We start from the raw sequence: 26,434 nt of genomic DNA on the forward strand, positions 1-26,434 counted from the left end.
CCATGAGGAGGCCCAGGCCCATCAGGAGCAGGTCCTGGTACAAGCACAGGCCCGCCATGAGGAGGCCAGGGCTCGTCAGGAGCAGGTCCTGGTACAAGCACAGGCCCGCCATGAGGAGGCCCAGGCCCATCAGGAGCAGGTCCTGGTACAAGCACAGGCCCGCCATGAGGAGGCCCAGGCCCATCAGGAGCAGGTCCTGGTACAAGCACAGGCCCACCATGAGGAGGCCATGGCCCATCAGGAGCAGGTCCTGGTACATGCACAGGCCCACCATGAGGAGGCCAGGGCTCGTCAGGAGCAGGTCCTGGTACAAGCACAGGCCCACCATGAGGAGGCCCAGGCCCATCAGGAGCAGGTCCTGGTACAAGCACAGGCCTGCCATGAGGAGGCCCAGGCCCGTCAGGAGCAGGTCCTGGTACAAGCACAGGCTCACCATGAGGAGGCCAGGGCTTGTCAGGAGCAGGTCCTGGTACAAGCACAGGCCCACCATGAGGAGGCCCAGGCCCATCAGGAGCAGGTCCTGGTACAAGCACAGGCCCGCCATGGGGAGGCCAGGGCTCGTCAGGAGCAGGTCCTGATACAAGCACAGGCCCGCCATGAGGAGGCCCAGGCCCATCAGGAGCAGGTCCTGGTACAAGCACAGGCCCACCATGAGGAGGCCAGGGCTCGTCAGGAGCAGGTCCTGGTACAAACACAGGCCCGCCATGAGGAGGCCCAGGCCCATCAGGAGCAGGTCCTGGTACAAGCACAGGCCCACCATGAGGAGGCCCAGGCCCATCAGGAGCAGGTCCTGGTACAGATAGTCGCTGTACAACAAGAAAAAAGTCGCTTACTGGTTGATCAGATAGCAGGTTTACAAAAGGCAGTAACCCAGCAGGCTGAAATGGTGAAAGGTTACCCCGCTGTAAAGGGATGACCCGCGAAAGGCAGTGCAGTGGACCCTGCAAAAGATGACGGTCGCAAACAATGTTGAATTGTACCTAGCAATGTTTGAGCGGATTGCAGCAAGGGAAGGTCTGCCTGAGAAAGACTGGGGGGATGTGCTGGCTTCTTTCCTGACTGCAGATCCCCAGCAAGCCTACTTTGACTTGGCCCCTGAGTCAGCACGGGACTACAAACTGCTGAAAGCAGAAATACTAGCAAGGCTGGGAGTGACTGTTGCTTTACGGGCAAGCGGAGTTCAAGATTGGCACTTTGACAGGATAAAGCCTGCCCATGCGCAGCTGTACTACCTAATGCACTTGGTACAGGACTGGCTGAAGCCTGAGGAGAAGACAACCACTCAGGAAAGAGTTGCACTGTACCGCTTCCTGCATGGTCTTCCTAGGGAGCTTCACCGATGGGTGGCTCACTCTGAGCCTCAATCCCTGGATGAGATGGCTGCTCCTGTCGAGCCCTACAGCTGTGCGGATTGTTACCATGGGAGTCCCTCTATCACCAGAGAGCTGAGCCAAACCAAGGAAGTGCATTCTAGCATCATTGACGGTAGGGTGTCTGCTTGGGTGCCTAACACAACTGCCAGGAGCACCCCAGCACCGAAGCGTCCTGAGAGCCAGCAGGGGGAATCCCGTGAGATTTGCTGTTGGTCCTGCCACCAACTGGGTCATGTGGCGGCCCAGTGTCCAAGATGGGAGGAGCCAATGGAATGCGACATGGGTCATCGGCGCTCCATGTATGCCTAGGCAGTATGTGCTGCAACCAGCCTGAATCCGCATGAGTGTGTGGTGCGGGTCGTACAGTATGGGTTCTATTTATTAAAAAAAATGGTATGACAAATGTGACAAATATTTACAAATTTTCTCAGTATTTTTTAATAAAGCAATTTCCTTTGATCAACAGCTCCATCTAGTGGTCAAATGTTTATATTTTTCCTGACTGAGGTTTTTCACGAAAAGTACCGCATTATGGCCACTAGATGGAGCTGGTAAATCAAGATTTTTTTTAAGAAGAATATGGTCAAAATCCATAAAGACTGGGCGAATGCTTGTGACATTCGTTCAACAATTTTTATTTATTTTTTTTTTTTTATAAATAGACTTGGTATTTATCACTAGAATCAAATATAACAGGCTTGCTTGTGCTTTTGGGGTATTTTTACTTTTAAATTAATAATTACCTTTAGATTATTTTCTCTTATTGCAATTTTTTATTTTTTTTTTTCAAACGTTTGCTTGCACGAGGCCGGTATTTTCTAAATCAGCTGATAAAAGTCTCAGTGCAGCCCTAATATTTAATGGTACTGTTATCTCGTGTCAGGGTATCCATGGCAACAACATCCTCTCAAGTTCCTTTCCCTGATGTCAATTTAAATGATGCCTTTGAAAACTTTGCCCTGGATTTCTCCAGAGAGAAGAAATTGTTGGAAGGACTGGACTATGTAACCGGTAAGAAGATAAAAATGCTAAAAGAAAAAAAAAAATTCACATTTCCCTCTAATAACCTCTCTCTTTTATGTCTGAATATACACACATTTTATATTTTCCATGGCATTGTGCTGGAACTACGTGTCTCTTGTTAAAGATTCTTGAAAGTTGTCAGACAATAAGAGGCAGATGGCAGGTCTTTGCTAGAATCTACAAATTTACTCCCATCTGTCAAATTGATATTGAGGCTGAACTCTGGGCAGAAATTTTTAATATTTTTTTTTTTAATAAAAAAGCCTGTAACAACTTTTTTTTTCTGGGAATCTTTTTACATTTTTCACACACTTCTTCATTTTTTTTTTTTTTTTTTTAGAACATTTCAAACAATTATATTTTCTAAAAGCAGGGACCCTGGAGAATAAAATGATGGTACACTTCCATTTTTCCAGGAAGGAATCTTTATAAACACTATCAGGGCAATTTTTACATTTTCCACACACATCTGTTTTTATTTTATTTATTTTTTTTGTTAGAACTTGCAGACATTTATTTTTTCTAAAAGCAGGGACTCTGGAGAATAAAATGATGGTACACTTCCATTTTTTCAGGAAGGAATCTTTATAAACACTATCAGGGCAATTTTTTCATTTTTCACATACATCTGCTTTTTTTTTTTTTTTTTGTTAGAACATTGCAAACAATTATTTCTCTTACGTCCTCCGACAGTCGCTGCCTCTCCATATTCGTCACTATGGGGGTTATTGACCTTTGCTCCGTAGGAGTAGCTAGGCAACAGAATATGTCAATATTAAAGCTTTTAGCATATCCCACCCCCAGGGGGTGGTCCCCTCAGTCTTACCCTCCTGCTTCCTGTATCCATACCTCAGTTTCCTTGTCTAGCTATCAGGAGTAGCAGGCTGTTTTCTGTGCTGGGGCTTTTTGTCTCAGCCTTTATCTTCTTTTTGATTTTATTTGAGTGTTTTTCTCTCTCTTTACTTAGCTGTTAATTTTTTCAGCATTAGTTAGTTCTTCTGATGAAGAGGATCGTGCGGGCCGGGTCTCGGGCTGGCCCCCCTGGTCGCAGGTTGTGGGCCAGTGGCTTCCCAGCCTGCCATCGAGCGTTCAGTCAGGTTTTTTCCTGGCATGTGTGAACGACCTATCCCTGTTTGCTGCAGGGATGCTGCGGTGAGGTGGCTACCTCACTGGACGCCATGCGGTTTCGCACCGCAGTTCTACTGCGTTCTGGCTGCGACTCTCCCTGTCCTCTGTGCAGCGGCTTGATCGCTTGTGCGGGCTCCCCACGCCATTCAGAAGGTAAGTGTACTCTGTGTGGGGACCTGTCTGTTTAGTGGGTGTCAGTCTGGGACTGTGTAACCCTGCATTTCTGTACACACTATTGGGCTCCCTGTCTGGTTTGCTGCCTTCTGTGGGCTGCAAGGAGGGGGGCTATCCTGCACTGTTCTGTGTTACAGGCTGTGTGTTTTTCTGTGTGACATGCTGTATGCTGTGGGGCATGATGTGAGACATGTTTGTGCATACATGCGGCGGCCGCTGCTGCAGTCCGCCATTTTATTATTATTACTGCAGGCGTATGATGGCCATTACTGTATGAGGAGAGCGGCGTTTTTGGCGCCAAGCGCCGCCATTTTGGCGGCGATCGCTCAGCCCACATGTCAGCGCTGCATGCTCTGCCTTTGCAGTCCCCCACCGGCGGCCATGTTTGTGGAGCCTTCCATAGGCTATATAGGAGCGGTCTGTATTGCATCACTTCCTTTGCCCTGAGAACAGCAATCGATGCAGCAGCCTGAGTGATCTCTCCAGGTTTACCTTCCTTATTCCTGTATTCCTTGCCTAAGTTTTGTACTTCTCCCTGTGGGGGTCGGTGTGTGCTGTGTGTGTGCGGTGGGCTACGCTCGCCGCGATCTTAAAGGGGCAGTACCCCTTTTTTCCTGCAAAATTTTGGGGCATGGCTTCTCAGGAAAGCAAATTTCCTCCCACTTTAGTGGGGGGCCAAGGGTCTGCTACTTCCCCCGAGGGGGGCGATTTGGCTACCATTGTGGCTAACCTAGCTGCTCAGGTGCAGATGCTTGTGGCTGCTCAATCCACAAAATGGCCCAGAGTTTAAATTTCCTCTGATTCAGAGGGCGATGGTGATGGGGCTGCTATGGCTGGGGTCCCCTTATCAGGGTCCCGTTCGTCCCTGGGCCTTGTAGGGTCGGAAGGGGAGGCAGAGGTTGAAGGGGTTGATGATTCCCCCCCTGGCTCGTCTAAAGAGCTTGCAATCATGGATGAATTGGTTGCTTCTATCAAACAAACGCTGTATTTGCAGGATGAACCATGTCCTCCTGCCGTCCTGGCCTCTTATGGGACGCAGCGGAGACGCAAATCATCGCAGGTTTTTCCTTGCACTGAGGATTTTCAGCGCGCTGTTAGTGAACAATGGCGCAATATGAAGAAGCCTTTTGCTGTGCCAAGTAGTTTCAAACTGCGTTATCCCTTCACACCCGCCACTGATGAACGTTGGTGTGTGCCGCCTCCGGTGCATCACGCGGTGGCGGTTTTGAATAAATCTACTGCGATTCCGGCGGAGGATACCCCGGTGTTCCGGGATCCCACAGACAGGAGACTGGAGTCTCTTGCCCGCCATACTTACTCGGTTACCGGTTCCATGCTAGTAGCTATTTTTGCTTCCCTTATGGCAGCTCAGGCTGTCGCGGATTGAACGCAGGTGCTCAGGCGCGTCCTGGTGGCTGATTCTGCCCCGCCTACAACGTTGGCTATGGTGGATCAAATTCATCAGGGTGTCATGTATTTGTGTGATGCGGACTTAGGTGTAATCCCTTTGGCTGCACGTGTGCACAGCGTGGCGGTGTTGACACGCCGCTTGATTTGGCTGAAATGTTGGTCTGTGGACCAATCTTCTCGCAAAACTTTAGCTAATCTACCCTATACGGGATCTCGCCTTTTTGGCGACTCCTTTGATATGCTGATAAAGGGGATCACTGGGGGTAAGAGCACGCTCTTGCCCCAGTCTCACAAGGCTAAGGTTGCTCAAGTATATAAAGGAGGAAGGAAGTGATTGGCGCTGCCTGGTGGGGTGTTATGGGAATATATACGTAGGGTACTATGCTTCTAATAGGATATCCCATAGAAGCCTGTGTGATAATTTAATCCTAAAATCTGTGTCTAATCAACTAAAAACCTGGTAAATGGCAGACCTGTGTAAAACCCGAGCGGGTCTATGTGTAATTTCTAAAAATGAAATAAAACCCTATATACATAGCATCAATAAATAAATATCATACGTACAAAATGTGCAAAGAGAGGTGCAAAAAGTGAATACAACAGGTGAAGTGCTAGACAAGTAAAATCAAATCAATATTGTTCCAATGTGATCCAGTGATAAATATGTAACCATAAAATGACAATTGGTAAGTATACTGTAAAAATTCTTAATAAATATAAATCAAATAACTAATAACGTATATGACCCAAAAGTGACAATTAATAAGTATGCTATTAAAAGTGCCAATAAATATAAGTGGAAAAAATGAATGAATGAATGAATAAATAAATAATTCCCAATAAATAAATAAATAGGTGCAAACTAGTGCAAAAGTTAGCCAATACTTTAGTGAATATATCCGTGCCAAACTAGCGGTACCAAAATGAAAAAGTACTGACAAAAGGGTCAGTTAAGATGATCCAACCAAATAAAAGTGCCATCTCGGTGGTTTAAAAGTCCAAAAAGAGTCCTAAATAAGTGAAGTCCATATATGGTGGTTTTGAAGTGCTCTTTTCTCTATGCCCAAAGAATGGTGGGTGGGCAGAAGGAAAAAGTGTTCCCCTAAGCCTGGGGTCCTGCGCTTACCAGATTCCCTTACCCCTACAGGGGTAAACAGCGGGTCGATTATTAGGGGATCGCTCCCACACACTGGCAATCAGGATCTCCTGTGGCTTTGATATCGCTCCGTGGTAGTAATAAAGATGTCAGCTCAATAGGTGTAAATAGGAATCCAGTACAGTACCCGGTATGCAGAAGAAAAAGGGAAGGAGCCTCCAATAGTGTAAAATTGTTTCACAGAACAGCTTTATTGTATATAAAAGACATGTACTCACACAGTATAAAATTCAAAAGTATGCCCGTCTGGCATAGGAGCCGCAACCTCCTCTCTTGCGGTGCACGTCTGAATGTAGCGTGCGTTCCGACCGCCGGATGTGCGTCCCAAGCCTCGGGTTCAGTAGACGGAAATGACGTGGTCACGCTCTCTACCGGTTTCGTCTCACTGACGTCATCTGGAGAAGCATTGACCACGCCGTCTCCGTCTCATTATGTATAGCGTGGTTACCAGGTTACCCGATCCGGAAAATGGAATGTCAATTAATGTAGCCAATACGGCCATAGTTTGTCAGCTGTTGCTAGGCAGAAAACGTCTGGGAAAGTGGAACGTGCATGTTATCAATCTGGAATTTGTATGCAACCAATCTAAAAATAGGGGGATTGAATGGTCAGGAGTTGCTGGGCAGAAGTTATATGTTAAATGGGGACTAGAGGAATAAAGCGCTTCCCGCAATGATAATGCATGTGAATTTGGATCTATATGGAGGTAGAAATGTTATCTGATTAGAGGAATAATTATATATATAATCATAATTAGCTGTATCATCGGTGAATATTTCATATCAATAATTAAGACAAGGGAACCGAAATTAAGGATAAAAGAGATTTAAAGGAACTGAAAATTAATTAAAATTGGTGATTACTAGTATAATTGATTATGTGGAGCTGATGGTGGTGTGCTATTAGAAATAACGGAAATTGGAGGATTAAATATAAATAGCGAGAGAATGAAACAATCGAGGGGATAAAAATTAGGGAATAAAAATTCATAAGAAATAAATATGTTATACTTGGTGAGTGTGGTCAACAGTAGGTTGTTGGTTATTATATATTAATATATATGTGCAAAAAAATGTATGTTATTGTATGTGCAATAAGATACTGATTGATAAAAAAAAGGAAAAGTCTAGTAAAGTGCTCTGGGGTATAGTAGAGATGTATATATGTATGACATTAGAAGATAGTGTCCATAGGGGTGGTAATGACTACAAATGGTAGTGTAAAAATTGAATAACAATGCTGAATAATAAGAAATTAAATTTTGATTAAAATGGATCCATATTAGAAGGCAAAATTGAATCTAATCAAGTGCTCTGGAGTATGGGCGTTTAGGAGAGATATATATATGTATGTATTTAGACTTAGGGGATAGTGCCTATGGGAGTGGTAATGACTACCAATGGCAATGCAAGAATTAAATAACAATGCTGAATCGTAAAAAATTCATATTAAATTTAGAAGGTAAAAAGATAGACAATGTTATTCCATATACCCGGTGGTCTGGCAGGCACTCTACATTTGATTCATAGATGCTTAACATTGCCTGTAGTTCGCCTAGTGGAATAATATAAACTTTGATATATGTCATAATCAGATTAGTATACTCAGATGGCCTAATTAGGTATAAAAACATATAGATAAAAACACTAAAAAATATATATATATTCTGAACACTCAAATGGTATCTCCCATTACACTATGTATAATCCACGGCAGTGGTTGAAAATAATATAGAGAAATGCCTGCCTTTATAATTAGATGCTCATGTGTACTTTTTTTAAAAATGTGGATAACTGGTTGGCCTTCCAGAACTCTAGAGTATTTTTATATAAGGTTGCTCAAGGTAAGAAGCATGCTTCGTTAAGACCCTCTCAGGGGTCCTTTCGTGCCTTTCGGTCGCACTATAAGGGCAAACCCTTCAAAGGTCAAGGCTCCCAAAAGAAGCCGTGGACAGGTAAGCAGAAGTCCGGCCAGTCCGGGTCCGCTGCCCATAACAATGCGGCCTGAAGGGGCGCCCTCACCCAGTTCTGGGGTGGGGGGACGTTTGCTCGGTTTTCTTCAACCCTGGCTGGCCCGCGTTCGGGACAGGTGGGTTCAGGAGATTGTTCGGTCCGGTTACAAGATCGAGTTTCTCTCTCAGCCGGCAAGCAGATTTTTTCCCTCAAATCTTCAACTGTCTCCGGAGCGTTTGCGAGATCTGCACCTGGCGGTGCGGGACCTGCGGGCTCAGGGAGTGGTGGTTCCGGTGCCTCATCGGGACAGATTTCCGGGGTTTTATTCAAATCTGTTCACTGTGCCCAGAAAGGAGGGCAAGGTACATCCAATTCTGGACTTAAAAGCTCTGAACCGCTTTGTGCGGGTTCGCAAGTTCCGCATGGAATCCCTGCGCTCGGTGGTGGCTGCTCTAGTTCCGGGAGAATTCATTGCATCCATCGATTTGAAGGATGCGTACCTTCACATCCCCATTTTCGAGGGTCACCAGAGGTACCTTCGATTCGCCATTGCGGAGGATCATTACCAATTCATGGCGCTGCCTTTTGGTCTCGCTTCGGCTCCGCGGGTGTTCACCAAGGTGCTTGCACCGGTTCTGGCTTTATTGAGAGCCCAGGGCATCTCGGTCCTGGGGTATCTGGACGACATTCTGGTTCGGTCTGCGACCAGTCAGGGTCTGGTGAAAGACCTGTCCGTCACGATGCAAACTCTACAGGAGTTTGGTTGGACGATAACCTTTCCAAAATCGACGCTGTGCCCATCGGTTCGTCTTCCCTACCTGGGAATAATCCTGGACTCTGTTCAGGCGAAGGTCTTCCTACCGGAAGACAAGCTCAGGACACTTCAGGAAGAAGTCAGGTCCCTCCGGGACGTTCCGTGCTCATCCCTCCGGACGGGCATGAGGTGTCTGGGATTGATGGTCTCGGCTTTCGAGGCGATTCCCTTTGCCCAGTTTCACACGAGGGGTCTCCAAGCGGAGATCCTGTCCAGGTGGGAACGGGCGACCACAATCTCTGGGTCTTCAGATCTCGTTGAGTCCTCGCACCAGAAGGGATCTTCTGTGGTGGCTACAGTCCCCGGCGGTGTCGGGGGGCAAGTCTTTTCGCCCTCTTTCGTGGACGGTGATCACCACGGATGCCAGCCTGTCGGCCTGGGGTGGTGTTCTGGGCGTTCTGTCCACCCAGGGTACTTGGTCGGAGGGGGAATCCTCCCTTCTGATCAACATTCTGGAATTGCGGGCGATAAATCTCTGCCTTCGACGTTGGACGGACAGGCTTCAGGGCCGTCCGTTCGGGTGCAGACGGACAATGCCACAGCGGTGGCCTACATCAACCACCAAGGGGGCACCAGGAGTGCCCGAGCGGCTCGGGAGGTGGCCGACATTCTGTCTTGGGCCGAGACGCACGTCCCGGCGATCACGGCAGTTCACATTCCGGGGGTGGAGAACTGGCAGGCGGATTATCTGAGTCGCCAGACCCTGGACCAGGGGGAATGGTCACTCCACCCGGATGTCTTCCAGATGTTGTGCGCGAAGTGGGGTCTTCCAGACGTGGACCTGTTCGCTTCTCGTCTGAACAACAAGGTGGGAAGGTTCGTGGCAAGGACGCGCGATCCTCGGGCAGACGCGTCGGACGCGTTAGTGGCTCCGTGGCATCAGTATCGACTGATGTATGCATTCCCACCGATTCAGTTACTATCCAGGTTCCTTCGCAGGTTGTCCTCGAACCGCTCACGGTGATTCTGGTGGCGCCAGACTGGCCTCGCCGGTCTTGGTACGCAGACCTCGTGAATCTGGCGGTCGACGCTCCATGGCGTCTGCCTCTTCGAGAAGATCTTCTGTCTCTGGACCGATATTCCATCCTGCTTTACAGTCACTGGCTTTGACTGCCTGGCTGTTGAAACCGAGGTCCTGAGGGATAGGGGTCTCTCCCCGGAGGTCATTCACACTTTGATCAACGCTAGAAAGACTTCTTCGGGGAAGGTTTACTACCGTACTTGGAAGGCCTATTTTGCCTGGTGTGAGTCCAGGGGGTTTTCCCCTCGCTCATACTCGGTGTCTAGGGTGTTGTCTTTCCTTCAAACGGGTGTGGACCAGCGTTTGGCGTTGGCCACGATTAAGGTTCAGATTTCTGCGCTGGCCGTTCTCTTTCAACGCCCTGTGGCGTCTAATTCTTTGGTTAGCACCTTTGTTCAAGGGGTGCGACATCTGGTCCCTCCTAGGGGGGAGCCTTTGCCTCCATGGGACTTGAACCTCGTTCTGTCCGTGTTGCAACATGCTCCCTTTGAAAAGATCAGGGAGATCTCGTTGCCTCTGTTGTCCAAGAAGGTCACTTCGGCTCGCAGAGTGTCGGAGCTGGCAGCCTTGTCCTGCAGGTCTCCGTATTTGGTGATTCACTTGGATAAGGTGGTCTTGTGACCTAACCCTTCTTTTCTCCCGAAGAGGATCTCGGATTTTCATCTCAATGAGGACATTGTCTTGCCTTCACTTTGCACGAAGCCTAGACATCCGAAGGAGGTGGATTTACACTCCTTGGATGTTGTTTGGGCGATCAGGGTTTACCTGTCATCGACTAAATCCTTTCGCAAGACGGATTCTCTATTTGTCCTTCCAGAGGGACCTCGGAAGGGCTTGGCGGCGTCGGCTTCTACCATCGCCAAATGGATCAGACTATTGAACAGGCATATGTTTTGAAGGGAAAAGTTCCTCCTATGCCTGTGAAGGCGCACTCTACCAGATCTCTGAGTACGTCTTGGGCCTCTCATCATCGGGCTTCTGTGGCCCAGGTGTGTAAGGCGGCGACTTGGTCGTCCGTTCACACCTTCTCAAAGTTCTACAAAGTGGATGTTCAGGCATCGGCAGATGCTTCTTTTGGCCGCAAGGTTCTTATTGCGGCAGTGCCTTAGGGTCCCTTATTTTTGGGCCCTTGGATGTTTGGGATGTTTTTATCCCTGGGTTATTTGTTTTTCCTGGGTTGTTGTTCCTGTTGAGCAAAGTTTTTTTCATGCTGCCCAGCTGGTTTCCTTCCTTTGGTAAGGTTCCTTTTTTTCTGCTGTGGGCACTGCGTTGCCTTAGGCGCGGCTGCGTTTCCCGCCCCTCATGTATGCACTGCTTTGGGACGTCCCCATAGTGACGAATATGGAGAGGCGGCGACTGTCGGAGGACGTAAGAGAAAACGGAATTTTTGTAAAATCTTACCTGTAAAATTCCTTTCTCTGAGTCCTCCAACAGTCGCCGCCCCCGCCCCTCTTTTGGGGTTTGTTTATGTACTCTACTGCTATTCTACTGAAACTGAGGTATGGATACAGGAAGCAGGAGGGTATTGACTGAGGGGACCACCCCCTGGGGGTGGGATGTGCTAAAAGCTTTAATATTGACATATTCTGTTGCCTAGCTACTCCTATGGAGCAAAGGTCAATAACCCACATAGTGACGAATATGGAGAGGCGGTGACTGTCGGAGGACTCAGAGAAAGGAATTTTACAGGTAAAATTTTACAAAAATTCTGTTATTTTCTAAAAGCAGGGACCCTGGAGAATTAAATGGTGGGATACTTCCATTTTTTTTGGTAAGGAATTTTTATCAGCACTATCAGGGCAATTTTTACATTTTTCATACACATCTAACAAAAAAAAAAAAAAAAAAGCAGAAGCTTGCAGACATTTATTTTTTCTTAGTGCAGGGACCATGGAGAATAAAATGATGGTACACTTCCATTTTTTTGGGAAGGAATCTTTATGAGCACTATCGGGACAATTTTTTATTTTTTCACACTCATCTGCTTTTGTTTTTGTTAGAACATTGCAAACAATTGTATTTTCTAAAAGCAGCAGGGACCCTGGAGAATAAAATGAGGGTACATTTACATTTTTTTGTGAAGGAAGTTTTATGAGCACTATGACATGGTTGGAAACCATTCCGATTGGTTAGACATATTAGGGTTCTATTTGATAAACCAGTTTGATAAATCCTCTGCTGATATTTTTTTGATTATAGGATTAAAACTGAACAAAATTGTAAGAAAAATTCAGTATTTGCTGTATATCTTTTTTTATACTTGCAATTAATTTAATTTATGGGTTTAATACAGTAATTATTTTTATCTTTAAATGTGTTTATTATTTTTTATTACTGTAGCTGTCACTTACAATAGCATGATTAAACAATGGTAAACTGACTCTTTGTTTGTGAATGATGCGTTATTTAGCATATAAACACTTGGACGCGATTGACAAACATTTTTTTTTATTTCAGTTAACTTTATTGCTGTCACATAGGGGGTGACAAGCCTCTGTGTGATAGCACAATGGAAGTGTGCTTTATTGAGGCTGGCACCCCATGTCTCCCTTGCACCCCATTTTTCAGTTATCTAGGTAAATATTAAAAAAAGGCCAAATAAATGCAGTTATCATTGCAGGTATCATTGAAATTGATTTCCAGTTTTTCCATCAGCAAGATTTCACAGAAGCAGAAAACCTCAGAACTGCTTAGGCAAAATTAGCTTTTCTTTAAACATTTATTTACAGGGCATGTTTCTCTTACGTCCTCCGACAGTCGCCGCCTCTTCATATTCGTCACATATGGGGTATTAGACTTTGCTCCGAAGGAGTAGCTAGGCAACAGAATATGTTAACATTAAAGCTTTTAACATATCCCACCCTCAAGGGGTGGTCCCCTCAGTCAATACCCTCCTACTTCCTGCAACCATATCCCAGTTTTAATGTCTAGCTTGTCAGGAGTGGCTGGCTTTTCCTGGGCTGGGGCTTTCTGCCCCAGACTCTTTCTTCTTTTTGAAATTTTGTTTGAGTTTTCTCTCTACCTTTACTTAGCTGTTATTTTTGTCAGCGTTAGTTAGTTCTTCTGATGAAGAGGATCATGCGGGCTGGGTCTCGGGCTGATCCCCCTGGTCGCAGGTCGTGGGTCAGTGGCTTCCCAGCCTACCATCGAGCGTTCAGCCAGGTAACGCTCCTGGCACAGTGAACGACCCATCCCTGTTCGGTGCAGGGATGATTGGTGAGGTGGCTACCTCACTGGACGCCGTGCGGTTTCTTAACCCCCATTTTGTGCGTCTTGAATTGAGACTCTCCCTGCCTCATGTGCAGCGGCTTGTTCGCCTGTGCGGGTCCCCCACGCCATTGAGAGGTAAGTGTATCTATGTGGGGACCTGTCTGTCTGGGGGGGTGTCAGTCTGGGACTGTGTAACCTGCCTCTATTCACACTGCTTGTCTCCCTATCTCTCGGCTGCATGCTGTGGGCTGCAAGGGGGGGGGGGGGAGCTGTGTGACACTGTGTGTGTCAGCCTGGTCAGTGTGAAAAGCTGTGTGCTGTGGGGCATGTTTTTTTTTGGCACGTTTGGGCATATACAGCGATCGCTGCGGCGATCTGACATGTGTTCTTATACATGGATGACATGTGTGCATTACTGCACTGTGGAGCGGCGGTTTCGGCGCCAAACGGCGCCATTTTGCCTACACTCGCTCCGGCCGCATGTTTTACATGCATGGCGGCCATTTTCTTGTAGCCTCCATAGGCTTTCATAGAGCGCCCTGGCAGCATCACTTCCTCTTTCCAGGAACACCGATCGAGGCAGCAGCAGCGGCGAGGGTCTCCTCAGGTTTTATCCTTCTGTTCTTGCTATCCATTGCCTGTGTTCAGTTTGCATATTCCCTGTGGGGGTCTCATTGTGCTTGAGTGTGGTGCGGTGGGCTGCGCTTGCCGCGCTTGCTTAAAGGGGCAGTTAACCCTTTATTGTCTGGCATTACAGGGGCAATGGATTCTCAGGAGGGCAAATTTCCTACCGCCTTGGTGGAAAGCCAGGGGACCGCTGTTTCCCCCCCAGGGGGGGATTTAGCCACTATTGTGGCTGGCCTTGCTGCTCAGGTGCAGATGCTGGTGGCTGCTCAATCTACTAAAAGACCCAGAATTGCTCTTTCCTCTGATTCTGAGGGTGAAGGTGATGGGGTTGTTATGGCGGGGGCCTCCTTATCGGGGTCCCGCTCCTCCCTAGATCTAGTGGGGTCCGAAGTGGAGGCTGAAGTTGAGGGGGTTGATAATTCTCCCCCTGGCTCGCCTGAAGAGCTTGCAATCATGGATGAATTGATTGCTTCCATAAAGCAAACACTGCGTTTGCAGGATGAAGTGTGTCCCCCCGCTGCCTTGGCGGCCTATGGGACGCAGAGAAAACGCAGGACACCGCAGGTTTTTCCCTGCAATGATGATTTTCAGCGCGCTGTTAAGGAACAATGGCGCAATCTGCGCAAACCTTTTGCTGTACCAAGTAGGTTCAAGCTGCGTTATCCTTTCTCGCCTTCCACTGATGAAAGGTGGTGTGTGCCTCCCCCAGTGGATCACGCAATTGCGGTTTTGAACAAGGCCACTGCGATTCCTGCAGAGGATTCCCCTGTGTTCCGTGATGCCACGGATAGGAGATTGGAGTCTCTTGCCCGTCATACTTATTCTGTTACGGGTTCTATGCTTAAAGCTCTGTTTGCTTCTCTCATGGCGGCCCAGGCGATCGCAAGTTGGACGCAGATGCTTAGGCGCGTCCTAGTGGCCGACTCGGCCTCGCCGGCGACCCTGGATATGGTGGATCAAATCCACCAGGGTGTCATGTATCTGTGTGATGCGGACCTGGACCTGGTTCCATTGGCTGCACGTGTGCACAGCGTGGCGGTGTTGTCTCGCCGCCTGGTTTGGTTAAAATGTTGGTCGGTGGACCAATCTTCGCGTAAGACCTTAGCCAATCTACCTTATGATGGGTCTCGCCTTTTTGGGGAGTCCTTGGATGTGTTGATTAAGGGGATCACCGGGGGTAAGAGCACTCTCTTGCCCCATTTCCCCAAGGCTAAGGGGGCTTCTGGGAAGAAGCATGCTAATTTTCGGCCCCCTCAGGGGTCCTTTCGTGCCTTTCGGCCGCACTACAAGGGCAAGCCGTTCAAAGGTCAAGGCTCTCAGAAGAAGCCCTGGTCTGGGAAACAGAAGTCCAGCCAATCTGGATCTGCAGCCCATAACAGTTCGGCCTGAAGGGGCGCCCTCACCCAGTTTTGGGGTGGGGGGACGCTTGCTCGGTTTTCTTCGACCCTGGTTGGCCCGTGTGCGGGACAGATGGGTTCAGGAGATCGTTCGATCTGGTTACAAGATCGAGTTTCTCTCTCGGCCGGAGAGCAGATTTTTTCCCTCAAATCTTCAACTGTCTCCAGAGCGTTTGCGGGACCTGCACCTGGCGGTGCGGGACCTGAGGGCTCAGGGAGTGGTGGTTCCGGTGCCTCATCGGGACAGATTTCGGGGGTTTTATTCCAATCTGTTCACCGTGCCCAGAAAGGAGGGCAAGGTTCGTCCAATTCTGGACTTGAAGGCTCTGAACCGCTCTGTGCGGGTTCGCAAGTTCCGCATGGAATCCCTGCGGTCGGTGGTGGCTGCCCTGGTTCCGGGGGAATTCATGGCCTCCATCGATTTGAAGGATGCGTATCTTCACATCCCCATTTTCGAGGGTCACCAGAGGTTCCTTCGATTTGCCATTGCGGAGGATCACTACCAGTTCGTGGCGTTGCCTTTTGGTCTCGCCTCGGCTCCGCGGGTCTTCACCAAGGTGCTTGCACCGGTTCTGGCATTATTGAGGGCCCAGGGCATTTCTGTCCTGGGGTATCTGGACGACATTCTGGTTCGGTCTGCGACCAGCCAGGGTCTGGAGAAGGACCTGTCTGTCACGATGCAAACTCTGCAGGAGTTTGGTTGGACGATAAATTTTCCAAAGTCGACACTGAGTCCGTCGGTTCGTCTTCCCTACCTGGGAATGATTCTGGACTCGGTGCAGGCGAAGGTCTTCCTGCCGGAAGACAAACTCAGAACTCTTCAGGAGGAAGTCAGGTCCCTCAGGGACGTTCCGCACTCGTCTCTGCGGACGTGCATGAGATGTCTGGGATTGATGGTCTCGGCCTTCGAGGCGATTCCCTTCGCCCAGTTTCACACGCGGGGTCTCCAAGCGGAGATCCTGTCCAGGTGGGACGGGCGACCTCAATCTCTGGATCTTCAAATCTCGTTGAGTCATCGCACCAAAAGAAACCTTCTGTGGTGGCTCCAGTCCCCGATGGTGTCCGGGGGCAAGTCTTTTCGTCCTGTCTCGTGGACGGTGATCACCACGGATGCCAGCCTGTCGGGCTGGGGTGGTGTTCTGGGAGTTCTATCCGCCCAGGGAACTTGGTCAGAGGGGGAGTCTTCCCTTCCGATCAACATTCTGGAATTGCGTGCGATAAGTCTCTGTCTTCATCGCTGGACGGACCGGCTGCAGGGCTGCCCGGTTCGGGTGCAGACGGACAATGCCACGGCGGTGGCCTACATCAACCACCAAGGGGGCACCAGGAGTGCCCGAGCGGGTCGAGAAGTGGCCGACATTCTGTCTTGGGCCGAGACTCATGTCCCGGCGATAACGGCGGTTCACATTCCGGGGGTGGAGAATTGGCAGGCGGACTATCTGAGTCGCCAGACCCTGGATCAGGGGGAATGGTCTCTCCACCCGGCTGTCTTCCAGATGTTGTGCGAGAAGTGGGGTCTTCCAGATGTGGACCTGTTCGCGTCTCGTCTCAACAACAAGGTGAAAAGGTTCGTGGAAAGGACGCGCGACCCTCGGGCAGACGCGTCGGACGCGTTAGTGGCCCCATGGCATCAGTACAGGCTGATGTACGCGTTTCCACCGATTCAGTTGCTGTCCAGGTTCCTTCGCAGGTTACACTCGGAACGCAGCACGGTGATTCTTGTGGCACCGGACTGGCCTCGCCGGTCCTGGTACGCAGACCTCGTGAATCTGGCCGTCGACGCTCCGTGGCGTCTGCCTCTTCGAGACGATCTACTGTCTCAAGGACCGATATACCATCCTGCTTTACAGTCGCTGGCTTTGACGGCCTGGCTGTTGAGACCGAGGTCCTGAAGGAGAGGGGTCTCTCTCCAGAGGTCGTTCATACTTTGATCAACGCGAGGAAGTCTTCCTCGGGGAAGGTTTATTACCGTACTTGGAAGGCCTATTTTGCCTGGTGTGAGTCCAGGGGGTTTTCACCCCGCACGTACTCGGTTTCCCGTGTGCTGTCTTTTCTTCAAACGGGTGTTGATCAGCGTTTGGCGCTGGCTACGATAAAGGGTCAGGTGTCTGCACTGGCCGTTCTGTTTCAACGTCCCGTGGCTTCCAACTCCTTGGTTGGCACTTTTGTTCAGGGTGTGCGGCATCTGGTTCCTCCTAGGAGGGATCCTTTGCCCCCTTGGGACTTGAATCTCGTTCTGTCTGTGTTGCAACGTGCTCCTTTTGAACAGATCAGGGAGATCTCGTTGTCTATGTTGTCCAAAAAGGTCGCCTTTTTGGTGGCGATCACTTCGGCTCGCAGAGTGTCGGAGATGGCAGCTTTGTCCTGCAAGTCTCCGTACCTGGTTGTTCATTTGGATAAGGTGGTCTTGCGACCTAATCCTTCTTTTCTTCCGAAACGAGTTTCGGAATTCCATCTTAATGAGGATATTGTCTTACCTTCGCTGTGCGCGAAGCCTATACATCCAAAGGAGGTGAGATTGCATTCTCTGGATGTTGTTCGGGCGATAAGGGTTTACCTTAAATCGACTGAGTCTTTTCGAAAGACGGACTCCTTGTTTGTTCTTCCAGAGGGTCCTCGGAAGGGCATGGCGGCTTCGGCCTCTACCATCGCAAAATGGATCAGGCAGACCATTGAACAGGCCTATGCTTTGCAGGGGAAGGTTCCCCCTGTGCCTGTGAAGGCGCACTCTACTAGATCTTTGAGTACGTCTTGGGCCTGTCGTCATGGGGCTTCTGTAGCCCTGGTGTGTAAGGCGGCGACCTGGTCGACCGTACACACGTTCACAAGATTCTACAAAGTAGATGAAATATAAAATACAGCGCTGAAAATGAAATCCTATGCATATATGGAAAAGTAAATACAATCGAAAATAACGATAAAATTCTGGAACAGTCCAATCCACCCATGCATCATGGCAAGTGAAGAGATCCGTCTAGTAGGTGCTTGAAAAAGTGAGAACCTCCACCACATGTATAGTGACCAATTGGCCTCTTACCGAATACAGGTGACCAATGCTCTCACAAAGGTCAACAACGCTTTTGCTCAAGGCAGGACGACCAGATTCCCAAAATGATGACAGAAGCTCCTAGATTTCTCAGATCTCCTTCCAAGGATAGGATCTATCATGCAGTGTCCCTCTCAAACATGGAATAGAGACAGGGAAAGACCATGGTGCAGTATGTTCCAAGTAAAAGCGTTTATTCAAAATAAAATGCACTCACCACACGTAAGAACATGAGGGACCTTAAAAATAAATTTCAATGATCGCTGGCGGGCGATGCATTCAAACCGGCTTGTGACGTCGACGCTGACAGCTCCGCCTACATGTTTCGCAGGCAACTGCGTCATCAGGGGGGGGAGGGAGCAGCGTGATAGACGTCTTATAAAGGTCAATGGAAACCGGAAGTGCAAGCGGTCAATCGGCACGCCCTCCGAGGTCACACAGGAAGTGAAACCACGTATGGACCGCATTGCGACACCGGAAGGGGTTCTCAGACCTTAGAGCTAAAGGCTGATGAACCGGAAGTGTGCCTTCGTTCCGGAAACAAAACAAATGGTCATCTCCCGGAGAGATACATCCACCTGCCCCGGGAAAAATCATTTAGCGATAACTCATTAAACATGGATAAAAAAGGTATATGTCCACAAATGGGAAATATTACCAAAACTATGTCAAAAAAACATTAATTGTTGTAAACAGCCCCATAGACCATCCAAGGACCCATGGGAGCTAGTATGTAAAACCGGATGTGGATCCCCAAACCCAAACCGGGGAAGAGATACAAGAATTAAAATCAAAAAGAGTCGAGGTCACAAGCCAGAAGAATTATCAATATAACAAACATATACAATGGTGATATAAAGATCCAAAAAGTATACAATAACTCAAAGCATACAGGTTAAAAGGATGTGTACAGTCTAACACAACTTGATATAAAATTCAGAATCAGAGAATGATTCTATACCAGCATATTGATCCATAACAACATAGAACACAATGTCCAAGGTTAACTGTTATTAATGAATGAATTAAGATCCAGGTCCACATTCAAACCAGATGGCCTAAGGCATTTGAGGAGATAAATCCATCGGGTTTCTAACTGTGAGATACCTCTACGTAGGTGGCCACCCCGCCAGTTAGATTGGAAAAGATCAATGACCATAAATGAGGTCCCTGTAGGGTCCCTCCCATGGTATTTGTCATAATGTTTGGATAGGTTGTGCTTCGGAAAACCCCTGCGAATATTGCCGATGTGCTCATTCATTCTCACCCGAAACTCCCTAATGGTACGCCCTACATAGTGTAGCCCACAGGGACAGGTGATTAAGTACACTACATTTTTAGTGCTGCATGTTGCAAAACATTTGATGTCATAGGTTAAACCCGTCGCATTGCACAAAAATTGAGTGTACTTCCGCTGTTTCAAATGATTAATTGAACAGACGGCACAACGTCTGCAAGGGTAAAACCCATCTCTGTCAAAAAAGAATTTAGGTCTAGTGGGAGGATCAATGATGTTCGGTGCTAACCTTAACCTTAATGGGGGGGCACCCCTAAAGACAACCGGGGGCTGGTCTGGAATCAAAGAACCCAGAACCCTGTCACTCTTCAAAATGCCCCAATGTTTGGTCAAAATTCTTTTCACCAAAAAATGGTGAGAAGAATAGGACGTAAAAAAGGAAAAACGAGGTGAAAACCTAGTTGTCTCCCCCACTGGCCCGTTAATAGGTAAAACCTCCCTCTCAGGGTACAAGATTAGACTCCTATCCATCTCTGCAGTGGCACGAATGGCGGAGTCAAGTTCATCTGATCCATAACCTCTGTCCAGGAATCGTTCTTTTAGTACCTTGGCCTCCTCAAGGAAGTCCTGCAACAAAGTACAGTTTCTCCTGAGTCTCCGAAACTGACTTTTAGGGACACCTTTTAGCCATGGTCTATGATGACAACTCTCTAGGCTGATGAACCCATTACGGTCCGTTTCTTTAAAAAACGTAGATGTGATTAGTTTATTGTCCTGGACCCGAATCCTCAAATCCAGAAAACTAATCTCCTCACTACTGATGTCATGTTTCAGGGCTATACCGCGATCATTGTTGTTCAGAGTGGAAAAAAAGTAGATGTTCAGGCATCGGCGGATGCTTCCTTTGGCCGCAAGGTTCTTAGTGCGGCAGTTCCCTAGGGTCCCTTGTTGGGGACCTCTGGCTGTTGGGATAAGTTTTGTATCCCCTGGTTTTTTGTCTTTTCCTGGGTTGTTGCTCCTGTTGAGCACTTGTTTTTTTCTGTTGCCCAGCTGGTTTCCTTCCTTTGGTAAGGTTCCTTTCTTTGATGCGGAGACTGCGTTGCCTTTCGTCGCGGATGCGTTTCCCACCCCTCATGTTTGCACTGCTTTGGGACGTCCCCATATGTGACGAATATGAAGAGGCGGCGACTGTCGGAGGACGTAAGAGAAAACGGAATTTTTGTAAAATCTTACCTGTAAAATTCCTTTCTCTGAGTCCTCCGACAGTCGCCGCCCCCGCCCCTCTTTTGGGGTTTGGTTGTATACTCTACTGCTATTCCACTAAAACTGAGATATGGTTGCAGGAAGTAGGAGGGTATTGACTGAGGGGACCACCCCTTGAGGGTGGGATATGTTAAAAGCTTTAATGTTAACATATTCTGTTGCCTAGCTACTCCTTCGGAGCAAAGTCTAATACCCCATATGTGACGAATATGAAGAGGCGGCGACTGTCGGAGGACTCAGAGAAAGGAATTTTACAGGTAAGATTTTAAAAAAATTCCGTTTTTTAGTTTTTGGGGAGTGGTTTATTTATTTTTTTTATTAACTATTCTTTTTGTTTGTGTTTTTTTTTGTGTTTGTGTTTATTTGATTGTAATTTATGTGAATTTTTTTCCATTTACTTTTTGTGCAGTCTATTTTTTTTTGGGGAGTGTTTTATTTTTTTTGGGGGGGGAGCATTTTATTTTTTTTTATTTACTGTTCTTTTTGTTTGTGTTTTTTGTATTGTTTTTTTTTTTTGTGTTTGTGTATTTGATTGTAATTTATGTAAAAAAAATTTTCATTTACTTTTTGTGCAGTCTATTTTTTTGGGGAGTAGTTGTTTTTTTTTTGGAGGGGGGGGGGCAGTTTATTTTTGTTATTTACTGTTCTTTTTGTTCGTGTTTTTGTTTGTTTGTTTTTTGTGTGTTTGTGTATTTGATTGTAATTTATGTACTGTACATAATTTTTTTTTCATTTACTTTTTTTTTTTTTCATTTACTTTTTATGCAGTCTATTTTTTTTTTTTTTTTGCTGCGTAGAAGCCGTGGTCTCTCTGCAGAGTTCCGACATGCCAACCCTACTAAGTCTGAAATCTAGTTCTGCATGCAGAAAAATCTCACATCCTCTACTAAGTCTGACATATGGCTCTGTAATCAACAAGTCTCATGCTACAGTGAGGGAAAAAAAGTATTTGACCCCCCTGCTGATTTTGTACATTTACCCACTGACAAAGAAATGACCAGTCTATCATTTTAATGGTCAGTTTATTTTAACAGTGAGAGACAGAATAACAACAAAAATATCCAGAAAAATGGATTTAAAAAAAAATATAAATTGATTTGCATTATAATGAGTGAAATAAGTATTTGATCCCCTATTAATCAGCAAGATTTCTGGCTCCCAGGTGTCTTCTATACAGGTAATAAGCTGAGATTAGGAGCACTCTCCTAAAGGGAGTCCTCCTAATCTAAGTGTGTTACCTGTATAAAAGACACCTGTCCACAGAAGCAATCATTGAGATTCCAATCTCTCCACCATGGCCACAAGACCAAAGAGCTGTCCAAGGATGTCAGGGATAAGATTGTAGACCTTCACAAGGCTGGAATGGGCTACAAGACCATCGCCAAACAGCTTGGTGAGAGGGTGACAACAGTTGGTGCGATTATTTGCAAATAGAAGAAACACAAACTAACTGCCAATCTCCTTCGGTCTGGGGCTCCATGCAAGATCTCACCTTGTGGAGTTTCAATGATCATGAAAATGGTGAGGACTCAGCCCAGAACTTAATGGGAGAATCTTGTCAATGATCTCATGGCAGCTGGGACCATAGTCACCAAGAAAACAATTTGTAACACATTACGCCGTGAAGGACTGAAATCCTGCAGTGCCCACAAGGTCTCCCCTGCTCAAGAAAGGACATGTAAAGGCCCGTCTGAAGTTTGCTAATGAAGATCTGAATGATTCAGAGGAAAACTGGGTGAAAGTGTTGTCAAGCTTTTTGGCATCAACTACCTTCGCCGTGTTTGAAGGAGGAGGAATGCTGCCTATGACCCCAAGAACACCATCCCCACTGTCAAACATGGAGGTGGAAACATTATGCTTTGGGGGTGTTTTTCTGCTAAGGGGACAGGACAACTTCACTGCATCAAAGGGATGATGGATGGGGCAATCTACTGTCAAACCTTGAGTGAGAACCTCCTTCCCTCAGCCAAGGCATTACAAAAGGGTCACGATGGACGGGGCAATCTACTGTCAAATCTTGAGTGAGAGCCTCCTTCCCTCAGCCAAGGCATTACAAATGGGTCACGATGGACGGGGCAGTCTACCGTCAAACCTTGAGTGAGAACCTCCTTCCCTCAGTCAAGGCATTACAAATGGGTCACGATGGACGAGGCAATCTACTGTCAAATCTTGAGTGAGTACCTCCTTCCGTCAGCCAAGGCATTACAAATGGGTCACTATGGACGGGGCAATCTACCGTCAAATCTTGAGTGAGAACCTCCTTCCATCAACCAAGGCATTACAAATGGGTCACAATGGATGGGGCAATCTACCGTCAAACCTTGAGTGAGAACCTCCTTCCGTCAGCCAAGGCATTACAAATGGATCACGATGGACGGGGCAATCTACCGTCAAATCTTGAGTGAGAACCTCCTTCCGTCAACCAAGGCATTACAAATGGGTCACGATGGATGGGGCAATCTACCGTCAAACCTTGAGTGAGAACCTCCTTCCGTCAGCCAAGGCATTACAAATGGATCACGATGGACGGGGCAATCTACCGTCAAATCTTGAGTGAGAACCTCCTTCCGTCAACCAAGGCATTACAAATGGGTCACGATGGATGGGGCAATCTACCGTCAAACCTTGAGTGAGAACCTCCTTCCCTCAGCCAAGGCATTACAAATGGGTCACTATGGACGGGGCAATCTACCGTCAAATCTTGAGTGAGAACATCCTTCCCTCAGCCAAGGCATTGAAAATGGGTTGTGGATGGGTATTCCAGCATGTAATGACCCAAAACACACGGCCAAGGCAACAAAGGAGAGGCTCAAGAAGAAGCACATTAAGGTCCTTGAGTGGCCTATCCAGTCTCCAGACCTTATTCCCATAGAAAATGTGTGGATGGAGCTGAAGGTTCAAGTTAGCAAACATCAGCCTCAAACCCTTAATGACTTGGAGAAGATCTACAAAGAGGAGTGGGACAAAATCCCTCCAGAGATGTGTGCAAACCTGGTGGCCAACTATAAGAAACGTCTGACCTCTGTCATTAAATGTCTAAAATGTCTTTGTATACTGTAGTGTACTGTTCAATCAAAATATGGCAATTAGGAGGGGTTTCAACGTGTTTTTTGGCCATTTATTGTACTCAGTGTATTCGATTTACTTGACTATGCAGAATAGAGCTAATGTAGTAGAGCTCATATGAATCACTCACCTATAATAGTAATGAATTCTGGTAAATACCGTATAATTAAACACAAAAGGGATAAGCAACCATTGCCAGAATCTGGAAGGTGAAAAAAAGAAGTAAAGATAAATCTAAGAATAACAATTGTTTGCAGGGGGTAGAAACCATTCTGAATAATTTAGTCAATACATTGAAGGTTTCTATTCCCTTGCATTGTTAGATAATTAGTCAGGTTAAAAAAAGATGCAAGTCTGTCTAGTTCAGCCAATAAAAAAGAATAAATAAAAAAGAAAACCTCCATATACAGAATCCTATACCCACAGTTAAAAAAAGAAAGGCAAAAAAAAAAAATTCTATCAAGCATGGTCTGATTTTGCTCCAGCGGAGATAAAACAAAAAATTTTCAATAACTTTATAACTGGATCAAAAGGAAAAACAATGTAAATAAATTCCCGCCTTCAACATAAAATAAATACATTTATGAATAAATAAATAAAACAAATTAAGATATAACAAATAATAAAAAGAAACAAAAAACCTCCGTATCCAGAACTCTGTACCCACAGTTAATCAAAAGAAAGAAAGAAAAATTCTATAAAGCATTGTCCAATTTGCTCCAGTGGAGATAAAATACTTGCAATGTCTTTATAATTGGATTGACAGGAAGTGTAAATAATTTTCCAGGTTCCACATTAAAAAAAAAAAATGAGTTAATTATTAAAATGGAATAAATGAAAACCCCAATATGCAGATTCCCATACCTACAGTTGATCAAAAGTAAGACAAAAAAAATAAAAGCATGGTCCAATTTGCTCCAGTGGGGATAAAATACTTGCAATGTCTTTATAATTGGATTGACAGAAAGTGGAAATCAATTTCCAGGTTCCGCATAAAAATTGGTTAATTATTAAAATTGAATAAATGAAAACTTCTGTATGTGGATTCCGATACCCACAGTTGATCAAGAGGAAGACAAAAAATAAAATAAAAACATGATCCAATTTGCTCCAGTGGAAATAAAATTTTATAATTGGATTGACAGAAAGTGGAAATCAATTTCCAGGTTCCACATAAAAAAACAAACATATTATTAAAATGAAATAAATGAAAACCCCATTTGCAGATTCCGATACCCACAGTTGATCGAAAAAATAATAATACTAGCATGGTCCAATTTGCTCCAGTGGAAATAAAATACTTGCAATGTCTTTATAATTGGATTGACAGGAAGAGTAAATCAATTTCCAGGTTCCACATAATAATAAAAAAAAAAAAATGTGTTAATTATTAAAATGAAATAAATGAAAACCCCATATGCAGATTCCTATACCTACAGTTGATCGAAAGGAAGAAAAAAAATAAAAATAAAAGCATTGTCCAATTTGCTCCAGCGGAGACTAAATACTTGCAATGACTTTGTAATTGGATTGACAGGAAGAGTAAATCAATTTCCAGGTTCCACATAAAAAAAAAAAAAAAATTATTATTAAAATGAAATAAATGAAAACCCCATATCCAGATTCCTATACCCACAGTTGATCGAAAGGAAGAAAAAAAAATACAAGCATGGTCCAATTTGCTCCAGTGGAGATAAAATACTTGCAATGGCTTTATAACTGGATTGACAGGAAAACCAATGTCAATCAATTCCCAGGGTTCCACATAATTAAATATATGAATAAATAAATAAAATAAAGATATAACAAATAATAAAAAGAAAAAAGAAAACCCATATACAGAACCCTGTACCCACAGTTGATCAAAAGAAAGAAAGAAAAATTCTATAAAGCATTGTCCAATTTGCTCCAGTGGAGATAAAATACTTGCAATGTCTTTATAATTGGATTGACAGGAAGTGTAAACCAATTTCCAGGTTCCACATAAAAAAATAAAAAATAAAAAAATTAGTTAATTATTAAAATGGAATAAATGAAAACCCCATATGCAGATTCCTATAACTACAGTTGATCAAAAGGAAGACAAAAAAAAAAAAGGATTGTCCAATTTGCTCCAGCGGAGACGGAATATTTGCAATGTCTTTATAACTGGATTGACAGGAAAACAATGTAAACCAATTCCCAGGTTCCACATAAAAAAATAAAAATAAAAAAAAAATTAGTTAATTATTAAAATGGAATAAATGAAAACCCCATATGCAGATTCCTATACCCACAGTTGATCGAAAAAATAATAATACTAGCATGGTCCAATTTGCTCCAGTGGAAATAAAATACTTGCAATGTCTTTATAATTGGATTGACAGGAAGAGTAAATCAATTTCCAGGTTCCACATAATAATAAAAAAAAAAAATGTGTTAATTATTAAAATGAAATAAATGAAAACCCCATATGCAGATTCCTATACCTACAGTTGATCGAAAGGAAGAAAAAAAATAAAAATAAAAGCATTGTCCAATTTGCTCCAGCGGAGACT

At 45.8% G+C, this 26,434-nt stretch overlaps 1 protein-coding gene across 1 annotated transcript in view; it reads left to right on the top strand.

Annotated features, from left to right (window-relative positions):
• MID2 (midline 2) overlaps nt 1–26,434 on the top strand; it is a 349,455-nt gene that overhangs the window by 168,656 nt on the left and 154,365 nt on the right. Inside the window, exon 5 of the mRNA XM_082263055.1 lies at nt 2,257–2,384. Within this exon, the coding sequence (XP_082119181.1) occupies nt 2,257–2,384 (128 nt within the window). The remainder of the gene's footprint in view (nt 1–2,256; nt 2,385–26,434) is intronic.

This window comes from Pelophylax lessonae, assembly GCF_965119305.1.
Source record: "Pelophylax lessonae genome assembly, chromosome: 7".
NCBI classification, from domain to species: Eukaryota; Metazoa; Chordata; class Amphibia; order Anura; family Ranidae; genus Pelophylax; species Pelophylax lessonae.